General features: G+C 36.6%; 1 protein-coding gene across 5 annotated transcripts in view; it reads left to right on the forward strand.

Moving 5' to 3' along the window:
* Nucleotides 1-14,184, forward strand: part of LOC101885478 (exostosin-1) — a 443,183-nt gene that overhangs the window by 224,226 nt on the left and 204,773 nt on the right. For 4 of the 5 annotated variants that reach the window (XM_073934039.1, XM_073934041.1, XM_073934040.1 and 1 more), the window contains one exon: nt 448-1,234. The exons of the other annotated variant lie outside the window; for it this stretch is intronic. In XM_073934039.1, the coding sequence (XP_073790140.1) occupies nt 448-750 (303 nt within the window). In that variant the 3' untranslated portion in view covers nt 751-1,234. Of the gene's footprint in view, nt 1-447; nt 1,235-14,184 lie in introns of those variants that run through there. 5 annotated transcript variants of the gene reach the window in all.

Below are 14,184 nucleotides of genomic sequence, written 5' to 3' on the forward strand. Positions count from 1 at the left end.
CACACACACACACACACACACACACACACACACACACGTGTTCTCCTCTCACACACACACACACACGTGTTCTCCTCTCACACACACACACGTGTTGTCTCACACACACACACACACACACACACACACACACACACACACACACACACACGTGTGTTCTCCTCTCACACACATATTCTCCTCTTGAAAACCTAAAATTGTCTGTAGGTTTAACCAAGCAATTAACTGAAAAAACTTGGCTGAAAAATTTGGGTTCAGTTAACATTAAATATTTTGCTGTAATTGTACAGTGAAAAGGAAGCTGAACAAGCCAGGCATCATATCTTGTATGAACAGAGTGTCTTTTACTATATGTCAGTGTACAGTGTTTCTTCTTAGGGTATTTTTTTGTGAACATTTCGAAAATGTGGTAACTAACACATGATTGTACATTTGTTTCTCTGCAAGGACACAGCTGACAATGACATGTACAAGCAAACTCCAGTGGGATTGCTTTTCATCGGTGAAGAGAAACTTAAGCTGAACCCGTCCAAAGTGGGAATCATCTTGGAAGGGAATGTGGTGATGGATGACCTGGCCAACCTTCCTCAGGCCTTCTGTGTACTTTTTGGACTGATATATGCCCTGCACCTGGACTATCCCAGATACGTGAAAAACACTTTTTGCTTTGTTCAGCAGGTGATGTTTAACCTGGGTAAAAGTGAGCTGGCACCCAAAATTCAGACTCTGAAAAACCAACTTGCAGTGTAAAGAGGTGTTGTTACACTATTTCTCCAGATATGAGAAATATTGTTTGTTCTTTTAGAAAAGCAACATGTTTGCACTGTTATGCCCGTTTTGTATTTTATGTTATTGGATTGGCACTGATATATCTAGTTTCATTCAGATTAACAAACTGTGAAAAAGTCAGTTTGCAGTGTAAAGTGCTGTTCCTAACTCATTGCACTACTGCTCCAGATAACAGGTGCCTAATTTTTTTTTCTTTTAGGAAAATGTTGTTTGCACTGTTATGCACTTTTTCTATTTTATATTATTGAATTGGCACTGATATGTCTGATTTCATTCAGATTAACAAACCATAAACTGAGGAAAATTACTTTGCAGTGTTAAGTGGTGTTCTGAATCGTTGCACCTGATACCAGGTGCCTAGTTTTATGTGCTTTTAGAAAAAAAATCTGTTATGTGTATGTTCACAATAAAGCATTTTACCCCTAACCAGGGTGTTTTCAACAAATGTTTCATCTGATTTCTTGATCTGAATAAGTATTTATAATGCACCAGATTAAAAACTGAAATAATAATTTAATGATAATAACTGAACTGAATAAGTAATATACAACTAGGTATTTGGTACATTATACTTAAGATATTAAGTGTATTAATTGTGCAAAGAAGTTAACTTGGCAAAACATGTCGAGTTAAATCAATTTTGAATTGAGTGTAATTTACTTAACATTTTCAGTTAAACGTACTTAGGTTTTCATTACACATTACTTATTTTTTTAAGGCAACCGGTTTCCTCAAATTTTTTAAGTAAATTCAACTTATCCGGGTTTACAGTGCACGATATATCACAATATTTTTTTGTGATGATGGTAAATATGCCTCAAAAGGCTTTAAGACTTGTTTCTTTAATGAACAGCACATTTTATAGAATTACAGCAACGTAAAACAAGTCCATCTGTCAAACATACATGAAATATACAAGTAATAAAAAAAAAAACTGTCAAAATGTATTTAATGTAAAAAATACCATCTTATTTTATTTAAACATGGAAACATTTCATGTTTAGCCCTGGTTTATTTTTAATGCAAAATCATGCATTCCACTAGATTAATATATATATATAAGAACAGTAACTGATCAGAATGTATAGAGAGTCCTGGTCATTGTCAGTGTAAGACAGATAAGAATTAAGAATTAATTAATTCAGATCTTTTGTGCATTTAGATAAATATGGATAATGTATTATGACTGGAAATATATATATATATATATATATATATATATATATATATATATATATATATATATATATATATATATATATATATATATATACAGTTGAAGTCAGAATTATTAGCCCCCTTCGAATGTTTGTCTTCTTTTTAAATTATTTCCCAAATGATGTTTAACAGAGAAAGGGAATTTTCACAGTATGTCTGATAATATTTTTTCTTCTGGAAAGAGTCTTATTAATTTTATTTCGGCTAAAATAAAAGCAGTTTTAATTTTTTTAAACACGATTTTAGGGACATAATTATTAGCCCATTTAAGCAATTTTTTCTCCATAGTCTACAGAACAAACCGTTATACAATTACTTGCCTAAATACCCTAACCTGCCTATTTAACCTAATTAACCTAGTTAAGCCTTTAATGTCACTTTAAGCTTTATAGAAGTGTCTTGAAAAATATCTGGTCAAATATTATTTACTGTTATTATGACAAAGAAAAAATAAATCAGTTATTAGAAATTAGTTATTATAACTATTATGTTTAGAAATGTGTTGAAGAAATCTGCTTTCCATTATATATATATATATAATCTCAAATGATGTTTAACAGAGCAAAGTAATTTTCACAGTATGTCTGATAATATTTTTCTTATTTGTTTTATTTTGGCTAGAATAAAAGCAGTTTTTAAAAACTTCTTTTAGACCTTTTTAAGATCAAAATTATTAGCCCCTTTAAGCTATATATTTTTGCAATAGTTCACAGAACAAACCATCATTATACAATAACTTGCCTAATTACCCTAACCAGCCTAGTAAAAAATAAACACTAATAATTCTGGGTTGGCTAATAATTCTGACTCCAGCTATATATATATATATATATATTTATAGTGCACCTGAAAGTATTCATAGCTCTTCACTTTTTCCACATTTTTTCATATGTACATCAGTATTGATAGCCTTTGCTGTGAAGCTCTAAATTGAGCTCAGGTACATTCTGTTTCGACTGATCATTCTTGAGATGTTTCAGCAGCTCAATTGGAGTTCACCTGTGGTAATTTCACTTGACTGGACATGATTTGAAAAGGCATACACCTGTCCCAGGTCCCAGGGTTGACAGTGCATGTCAAAGTACAAACCAAGCATGAAGACAAAGGAATTGTATGTAGACCTCCGAGACAGGATTGTATATATATATAATTTTTTCAGTTGAATCATCTGTTGAACACATCACAATCACTGCAGAAGACCTATTGGAACCGACGTGGACCCAATATTCTCACAGAAATCAGTCAGGTTTGAAAAATCATGGTTTGGGCTCACATTCAGTATGGAGGTGTGCGAGAGATCTGCAGAGCGGATGGCAACATCAACAACCTGAGGTATCAAGACATTTGTGCTGCCCATTACATTACAAACCACAGGAGAGGGCAAATTCTTCAGCAGGATAGCGCTCCTTCTCATACTTCAGCCTCCACATCAAAGCTCCTGAAAGCAAAGAAGGGCAAGGTGCTCCAGGATTGGCCGGCCCAGTCACCAAACATGAACAATATTGAGCATGTCTGGGGTAAGATGAAGGAGGAGGCATTGAAGATGAATCCAAAGAATCTTGATGAACTCTGGGAGTCCTGCAAGAAGGCTTTCTTTGCCATTCCAGATGACTTTATTAATCAGTGATTTGAGTCATTGCAGAGATGTATGGATGCAGTCCTCCAAGCTCATGATGGAGTCAGACACAATATTCACTCTTTTCTCCACTGCACCATGACTTTATATTCCATACTGTACATTATTTCTGTTCAGTAACAAGACTTTTGTCTAACCAAAGTCAGACCTTACTGTCCTAATTAAATATTTAAAGATCAAGGCATGTTTATATTTTGTTTTGGAAAAATAAGCGTAATCTAGAGGCATTTGCCTGTCATATAAGCCACTTCTGATACCAAATGATCAACTAGAAGTCAAGTTATTATTTTTTGTTCCTGAAACTTGGATAGGCGACAAGACTTTTGTCACCGTAGTGTATATTTCTAGAAAGCATTTTGCATTTCTTAATGCAAACAATTAACTAGAGAAGTTTGGTTCTAAATATTGTTATTATTTTGTGACTCCTGTAGTTCTCTTGGGTTTAATGTGAATGTCATGGTTTGCCTCATTCATATGGGCATGAAGACAGCATGCATATTTCACATAACAACACCTTCAATGATTGCTGTTACAAACCACATTACAATTCCGCGCGCTTTGTCATTCTGGCTTGTTTTAAGGTTTAACAGCGTGTCAGAGAGGTCACACACTGCGGCTGACGCTCAACTGTTTTCTGCCCCGCTTTGGAAGGCTAAACTTAATTTGTCGGTTTCATATTTGTGAACCAGTGGGGATGGATGGCAATCATGAATCGTGGTAAACAATTTCAGGTTGATCGTGTCAAAAAAAATGCAATTTCTTTTCCCCCGTCTGATCTCTAAATGACTCAGCCTCCCCATTTCTCACGCTGGCGGATGCCATTGTGTTGCGCGTCGAATGTTTAGCATGTAAATGATTTGTGCGTTGTGTGTCAGCGCTCTCTTTCAGGGGACTTGATTGCCGAGTTGTGATTCAAGCCGATCGGACAAACGTCACCCAACAGCTTTATTGTTCTGACAAACACACATGCAGAGCGCCAGCTATTATAACTCTGGCTGCATGCTGATATGTAATGCCTGGGTCCCTTAAAGTGCCCTTATTATGGGTTTTTGCAGTATTAGCTTTCACGTAGTGTGTAATATAGAGTGCATTAGTGTCCACCCACAAATCCAACAATGCTGCTTATAGAAACATTTCCCAATTATTTTTCTAAAAGGTTTTTAATTTAATTTTTTTCTTTCAGGCATTTTATTGTATAGTCTGATGAAATTCTTGATTCTGATTGGCTGGAATGTATACAGTGATGTTTGCAGTTTTGATTGTAGTTTAAAATAAATGCCTTTAATTTAAAGGACTATCTATTTCAGCAGGGTGTTTTCACACCTCTAGTTTGGAAAAAGTCAGGAAAGTGGGTGTGTCTAGCTTTGTTTAGGTGGGAGTGTTGGGGGAGGGAAAGAAGGAAGGATTTGAATAAAAATGGGAGTTTCCATTTGGGCACGCGCCCAATACAGACACAAGAGGAGAAAGACAGTGACTGTGTTTGATGACAGTGGAATATTTGATTACGCACGTCGTATAAGAGAAAAAACCTCTGCATTTCTCGGTAACTCAGATGCACTTGGTAGGTCAGAAAGCCGTGTATGTGTAGACTATCCTGTCACAAAATGCGGTGAAAATTCAACATGACGGTCAGCAATAGTTTGATTGAACATTTACTGCATATCTTTCAGTCCATAATATTGTAGTAACACTAACAAACTATAAACTAAGTAACTTAGAAATCATTTTAACTAAGGTCTGTCTTTAAATCTGAAAGAGTACTGCTGATGATAACTTTGCCATCTGAATAAACAAAGACCACTAATCGCTTACCAAATCTGTAGAGACAGAACAATCAACACCAACTGGAGCTGTGTCTTTTTTAAAAGGAGACGAGCAGCAAACCCGGATTTCACCATTTCCAGATGAGAAAAGCTCTCGGGTAGAAAATGTTCCGTATAAATGCATTGCTGCTGCGTGCACTGTAATCCACACGTGAGTCCAGCTGCGCTCTCATAGCGGAACATTTATAAACGCAACACTGACAACCCGTATCTCCAAACAATTCTTCTTCTCCTGCTTGTTGTGGCAACACAACGTGGCGTCTCTCTGCCGTCTAAACACTGTTCCAGGTCTTTGAAGCTTGACCTTGAGAACTCCCCTGCTGTAGTAGCTAATGAACAGATAGCGATTGCTCTTAAGAGATAACTACTTACTAGGAACATGTCTATGGTGCTGATTTGGATTAGTCAATTAACTTAAGCTGCATGTTTTTGGACGGTGGGAGGAAACCGGGAAACCCGGGGGAAACCCATGTGTGCACAGGGAGAACGTGTAAACTCCGAACAGAAACATCGACTGGCTTGGTAAGGATTAGAACCAGTGATGTTCTTGCTGTTAGGCAGCAGTGCTAACCACTGGGCCACCGTGCCACCCATCTAGAGAAGGAGGAGGAGTAGGGTGGAAGGGGGGCCTCTTCAAAATGAAGATGGCTTTCATATGGAGCTTGGGGTATTTATAGTGGCTTAGGAATCATCTGATTGGTGAATCATACATTGAATAATGCAGGGCCAGCCGCAAGCAATCATAAGCACATTATCTTCTCGAAATTAGATAAAAAAAATTAAATAAACTTCACAAAGTGTTGATGTGCTACCAAGTAGGGATGCAATGATTTTGGTTGTACGATAATAGTCTGAAGAATAATCACTGTTTTACGGTTATCATGCATTCATTCATTTCAAAACACCATTAGTTTAGTAAGTCACATAAAATCTCCTTATACATTAAAAGTGTTATTTATTGCTGTTCAGTAATCAATTATTACGGCACAAAACATTATAATAAAAACAGACAATTACAGGTGAATAGTCAGTACAGGCAGCAATGGATCAAAACGATGACACAAGGCAAAATGTCAAAATACGGCAAGGCTAGACAATGGAAAACACGTTGTAATGTTCACTAACAGTATAACAACCCTCAGCAAAAATGTGTGTGTGTGTTGTCTTTTAGTCCTGGAAATAAGTGAATGATGAGCTTCAGTTGTGTGTCTTTGTGCGTGTCATTAGTGGAAAACTGGAACAGGTGTGTGTACAAAGTGCATGATGGGATTTGTAGTTTATTAAGTGACAGAATTGTAGTTTAGGGTGTGTGTTTACCAAAGATCTGCAGCCGCTAGTTCACTGGTGATCATAACAGTCTGCCATTCTGGAGCAGAAAAAAATGGTCAGAATTTAATTAAAGATTACAGAAACATTTTATTTATTTGTATTATAACATTCACAGCTTAATTATTCAGCGTTTATTTTGACTTTAGGTGGCTGTAAACCTATACAGGAGACTTTTAATCACAATTAGGGTTTTTAATAGTAATATTTATGGCACAAATAACAACGACAACAAGTTTTTGACATTTTCAAGTACTCAGTGGGGATGGGTGATGCTGGAAAAGGAGTCATATCTAAACTCTGTGCCAAATAATAATCTTCACTGTGCATATTCAATGTATAGCACTTACCACCCACCGAAAACACACACACACACACACACACATACACACACACGCACACGCACACGCACACGCACACGCACACACACACACACACCTGTTCATGTAAATTATTGAGCTCTCATGAGCATTTCTCAAGTCAGTGGACCTAACGTGATTCCGACACAAATAGATAATAAACACACTTGCATGCTCACAAGCAAACTCATCCACTTTAAAATGCTTACACAGGTGTGTTATTCCTTAAACAGCCATCTGTGTAATGAGACGTCTCTCTCTCTCTCTCTCTCTCTCTCTCTCTCTCTCTCTCTCACACACACACACACAGGCACAATAAACCTGATGAGGACAGACAAGCTTCTTTCCTTCCAGCTGTGCTTTTCTTTTCTGCAGTTTGCCAGTGTTTTTATCCTGACCTTAAGAACTGGCAAAGATGTATTGTGCATACTGTATGTGCAGTATAGGGCTGCAACTAATGATTATTTTAATCGATTCATCAATAATTTTTTCGATTAATCGATGAATCGAATAAAAAAAGGATCAATTTCCAACCGTTTATACAAAACAGCTCATACCTGAGCTGTTATAATAATAACAATAATAATAATAATAATAATAAACTAAGTAGTTTTGTCCTGTTTTCAAGCCAAATTTCTAAATATTTTTAAATCAAGTCAAATACTAGACACATGAAATAGCAAAATAAATTATGTCTTGTTTTCTAAAAAAAAAAAAAAAAAAAACATCTCAAAATTAAGTAATTGTTTGCTTAAAACAAGGTAAATTATTTGTCAATTGGGTAAGAAAAATAATCTTAATAAGATCTAATCTCAAACAGGAGTTTTACCAGTTCACATAAACGTGTAAGTGATCGTGATCTTTAACGTGAGATGGTCGTCACCACTTGTGGCCGCGCGTTTTCCTCATTCATAAAAAGCAGAACACGCAGGATTCAGCACCTAAATTTACCAGTTACTCGCCAAAAGTGGCTGGCGAACTTAGAGACGAGTAGATTCAACTTTATAGTTACTTTCACTATGATGTGTGATGTGTATCTGATATAAATAAAACACATCGAAAAATTATATTTGAATGGATTGTGAGAAGAGATGCAGTGGCGCAGTAGGTAGTGCTGTCGCCTCACAGCAAGAAGGTCGCTGGTTTGAACCTCGGCTCGGCTCAGTTGGCATTTCTGTGTGGAGTTTGCATGTTCTCCCTGCATTTGCGTGGGTTTCCTCCGGGTGCTCCAGTTTCCCCCACAGTCCAAAGACATGCGGTACAGGTGAATTGGGTAGGCTAAATTGTCCGTAGTGTATGAGTGTGTGTATGAATGAGTGATTTGGATGTTGCGGCTGGAAGGGCATCTGGAAGGGATCTCAACACCCATTATTGAAGTTGCAACATCTATTGTGCTTTCAATTCACAAACCAGAGTGTTGAACGCCTATTCGAGGTGAATAAAGCTTAAAAACACTGGACTCTGGCTTCTTTTTCTATTTCTTCAGATTTATTTCAGCCAAACTGGAGTGTGAAGTGATTTATGGATGTGCACTTGTTCTGTATGGTCATTTTCAGTGGCCTTTACACTGAACTTCTACATTCTGTACCATTTAGTCTAGCTGGCAGAGCACTGTGGGGAAAAAAGTGAACATATGGTACCTTATGTGTTTTAACCTGCATGAGTCCATATTCTCCCATTCACACACACTCACAGAAGGAATTGTGAGTAAATAAACACTTTTAGCGGTAAAACAATAATACTTTCTTTCTTTCCCCCCCCCACCCCCCCCCCCCCCTGATGTGGGTGGTGATTGTTAAACCTAATGAGATTTGGATGTGTGTGGATTTTTTTTTTTTTTTTCACAGCTGTGTGGTTCTCAAGGACGCCCTCTCAATTCTGTCCCTCTCCTTTCCTCACCAGACCCCAGGGGCCCCAACACTTCTTCTGCTGATGCTGGATCTTACAGTCTGACAAAGAGAATCAGCAGTCAAGCCTTGCTTAACAAATCTGACATCTGATTTCTTTTTTTTTTTTACTTTCATTGTAGGAAGATTTGCACATGCATACAGAAATTCTCTGCTGTTTTTATTTTTATTATATATATTTATATATATATATATATATATATATATATATATATATATATATATATATATATATATAGTTTTTTTTTTTAAGTATGATGTTTTACATACATAAATACACACAAGCATTCATTCATTTATTTTCTTTTCGGCTTAGTCCCTTTATTAATCTGGGGTCGCCACAGAGGAATGAACCACCAACCTGTGCAGGTTTTTACACAGCGGATGCCCTTCCGGTCGCAACCCATTTCTGGGAAACATCCACACACACTCATTCACACACACACTCAAACACCATCGACAATTTAGGTCACTCAAATCCCCTGTACCGCATGTATTTGGACTGTGGGATAAACTGGAGCACTCGGAGGAAACCCACGCGAATGCAGGGAGAACCTGCAAACTCCACACAGAAACGCCAACCTACCAGCCAGGGCTCAAACCAACGACCTTCTTGCTGTGAGGCAACAGCTCTACCTACTGCGCCACTGCGTCGCCACACGCAAGCATGCATTAAATGATTTTTGATTTGTGATCCACCAGATCACAAAAATTGAATGTAAATTTAATTATTGATACAAATACCTTTTCAGCTGATTTTTACTTCACAGCAATCAGATATAGAGAATGAATGAATGAATGGATGCATGAATTAATAAACAATTGAACGAACAAACAAATAAATCAGACTTTGCAACCGGTCAATGTACGAATGAACCGACAAAAGAAGGAACAAACTACCAAACAAATTAATAAAAAAAAATTAATGAATGACCAAACAAACAAATCCACAAATAAATCAATTAAACTTTGCACCCAGTCAACAAATAAATAAAAAACAAATTAACAAATAAACGAACAAACTAATGAATGAATTAATGAAAGAACAAACAAACAAACACAAAGAAATCAATCAGACTCTGCAACCAGTTAACAGATGAATGAATGGACAGATGAACAAACAAGTTAACGAATAATCAATCAGATTCTGTTATTAGTTAACGAACAAATGAATGGTCAAATGAAAGAATATACTAACAAACAAATTAACAAATATAAGAATGAATGAACAAATAAATAAACGAACAAACTAACTAAAGAATAAAACAATCAGACTCTGCAACCAGTCAATGAACAAATGAATGGACAAATGAACGGACAAATGAACAAACGAACAAGCAAACTAATAAATGAATCAATCAGACTCTGCAGCCAGGCAACGAACAAATGAAGGAACAAACAAACAAACAAACTAACATAATAAATAAATAAATAAAAAATAAACAAACAAACAAATGAATCAATAAAACGTTGCACCCAGTCAAAAAATGAATAAAAAGACAAATGAACAAAAAACAAACAAACTAATGAATGAATCAATGAAAGTACAAACAAAAAAACAAACACAAATATCAGACTCTGCAACCAATCAATAAACGAATGAACGAACAAATGAACAAACAAGCTAACGAATAAATCAGACTCTGCAACCACTTAACAAACGAATGAATAGACAAATGAAAGAACACACTAATAAACAAATTAGCAAATATATGAATGAATGAACTAACAAATGAACATACGAACAAACTATCCAATGAATTAAACAATCAGACTCTTCGACCAGTCAACAAACAATTGAACGGACAAATGAACAAACGAACAAACAAGCTAATTAAAAAATCCACCAGATTCTGCAGTCATTCAACGAACGAATGAACAGACAAATGAACAAACAAACAAACTAACTAACTAACAAATGAATGAATGAATGAATGAGTGAACAAACAAATAAATAAATCAATCAGACTCTGCAACCAGTACACAAAAAAATAGACAAATAAACAAACGAGCCAACAAACTAATAAATCAATCAATCAGACTCTGCAATCAGTCAACAAATGAATGAACAGACAAATGAATCAACAAATAAACAAACTAATTAATAAATCAATCAGACTCCACAACCAGTTAAAGAAGGAGTGAAGGGATAAATAACAAATAAATGAATGAACAAATTAATCAATCAAACTTTGCAAGCAGTCAATAAACGAATGAACAGACAAATAAACAAATAAAGCAAACAAACATGCTAACGAATTAATCGATTAAAATGAACAAATGAACAAATGAAATATATATATATATATATATATAATTTAATTTAATTAAATAGTTCAGTTGTTTGTTTATTTATTAGTTTTTTATTCATGATACCTACCCTAAACTGAGCATCTGATTGATTGGTTAATTCTAATGGACATATTTTTGTTGAACAAATACATATATTAGATTTTGCGTACATGAATACATTAATATAGTAAGTATAATGGATTTCAAAATATTTTTTTGGAGGGGTAGTGGTGATCCTTATTTATTCAATAATTTTCTTTTCGGTTTAGTCCCTTAATAATATTAATCTGGGGTCGCCTATTCCAGCTTATGTTTTACGCAGCGGATGCCCTTCCAGCTGCAACCCATCACTGGTAAACACCCATACAAATACACTACAGAGAATTCAGCTTATTGAATTCACCTATAGTGCATGTCTTTAGACTGTTTTTAGACTGTGGGGGAAACCGAAGCACCCGGAGGAAACCCACAAGAACATGGGGAGAACATGCAAACTTCAAACAGAAATGCCAATAGACTCAGCCAGTGCTCAAGCCAGCGACCTTCTTGCTGTGAGGTGATTGTGCTAACCACTGCGCCACCGTGTTTCCCCTTATTTCTGCCCTTTTTTTGTTGTTGTGTGTAAAATGAATAGATGAATATTACCTAACATTTAATAATGTATATCATAAGATCGATATCTTATTTTACCTTTGTTTGAGTGGTCCACATCTGCAGTCACCTATAAAATATGAATATATTATTAGCGTGCGTCATAATAGGCAATGAGTTGGGAGGATATGGAGATTGATTCATGGTCTAATTATTTGGGAGTAATTATTTCTAAAGGTGTGTTTTTGCCGTAAGCCTTGTTAACAGTAGCTGTGTGGGTCCTGGCCTGATTAGCATACAGATCTAAAGGTTATTCTGTCACCGAACACAGACTGCGATATCCCTGGAGGCCTGAGGGAAATTAATTTCTGATAGCCGGCATTCACCGACTCGCAGTCATAACTGGATCAAAATCGAGAGACAGGAAGAGAAAGATTGTTTGGTAGACCCTAAAGAGTGCGACTGACTGTAGAGGGAACAATGCGTTTGTATGAGCACAGGTATTTCACCAGGATATTTTATGTACACATATTTGTCACATATTTGAAAAGATATGAATGTCTTGTCATAAGATGTGTCATCTGTAAACGAATACAGAAACTGTAAACTGCAAATACGAATCTGTCAACAACCAGAGGAGCTGTGACCAAGTATTGAGCACTGGCCGTACATGATTCTGCTTTTCATCAGTCCAACATTTCTGTGTAAAAAGTCTTCGTTTGGTCCTAAGTAATATTTTTAATCTCTGAGATACTTTCGTCATATGCAGCACATGGGTTAGTTCAAATATCATCCAAGTCAATCAAACCATCCATCCATCTCTGAGATATTTTCACATGCAGCACAGCTCATCATGATGGTTGGTCAGTTGGTTCAGCTATCATCCAAGTCCATCCATCCATCCATCCATCCATCCATCCATCCATCCATCCATCCATCCATCCATCCATCCATTTATCCATCCATCCATCTATCCCAATCAATCAAATCCATCCATCCATCCATACATCCATCCATCCATCCATCCATCCATCCATCCATTTATCCATCCATCCATCTATCCCAATCAATCAAATCCATCCATCCATCCATACATCCCAATCAAATATATTCATACCAATTAATTCCTTCCATCCATCCCAATTTAATCCATCAATTCATATCAAATACATCCATCCATCCATCCATCCATCCATCCATCCATCCATCCATCCATCCATCCATTTATCATAAACAAATTCATCCATCCATCCCAATGGAATTTATTCATCCATTCCAATCATCCATCTCAATCAAATACATTCATCCATACATCAGGTTCAATCAAATCTGTCCATCTGTCTGTCCTGTTTGATCAATCCATCAAATCGATCCATCCATCCCAGTTGAATCCATCCAAATCGAATCCAACCATCTCAATCGAATTCATTCATCCCAATCAAATCCATCCATCCCAATGTAATCCATCCATCCCAATCAAATACACCCATCTATCCTAAACAAATTCATCCATCCCAATTGAATTCATCCATCCCAATCAAATACATCCATCCATCCTAATCAAATTCATCCATCCCACTTAAATCCATCCATCCATCCCAATCAAATCAAATCCATCCATCCCAATCAAATACATCCATCTATCCTAAACAAATTCATCCATCCCAATTGAATCCATCCATCCCAATCAAATACATCCATCCATCCAAATCATATTCAACCATCCCAATTGAATCCATCCATCTCAATCGAATCCATCCATCCATCCATCTCTGAGAGACTTTCACATGCAACACAACTTATCACGATGATTGGTCGGTCGCTCAGTTCACATATTATCCAAGTCAATCCGTCCATCCATCCATCCATCCATCCATCCATCCATCCATCTCTGAGATACTTCCACATGCAGTACAACTCGTAACGATGGTTGGTTGGTCGCTCAGTTGGTTGGTTCAAATATCATCCAAGTCAATCAGTTCATCCATCCATCCATCCATCCATCCATCCATCCATCCCTGAGATACTTTCACATGCAACACAACTCATCATGATGGTTTGCTGGTCGGTCAGTTGGATGAAGTCACCCACCCACCTACCTACCTACCTACCTACCTACCTTACTACCTACCTACCTACCTACCTACCTACCTTACTACCTACCTACCTACCTACCTACCTACCTTACTACCTACCTACCTACCTTACTACCTACCTACCTACCTACCTACCTACCTACCTTA

This window comes from Danio rerio, chromosome 20 (assembly GCF_049306965.1).
Source record: "Danio rerio strain Tuebingen ecotype United States chromosome 20, GRCz12tu, whole genome shotgun sequence".
NCBI classification, from domain to species: Eukaryota; Metazoa; Chordata; class Actinopteri; order Cypriniformes; family Danionidae; genus Danio; species Danio rerio.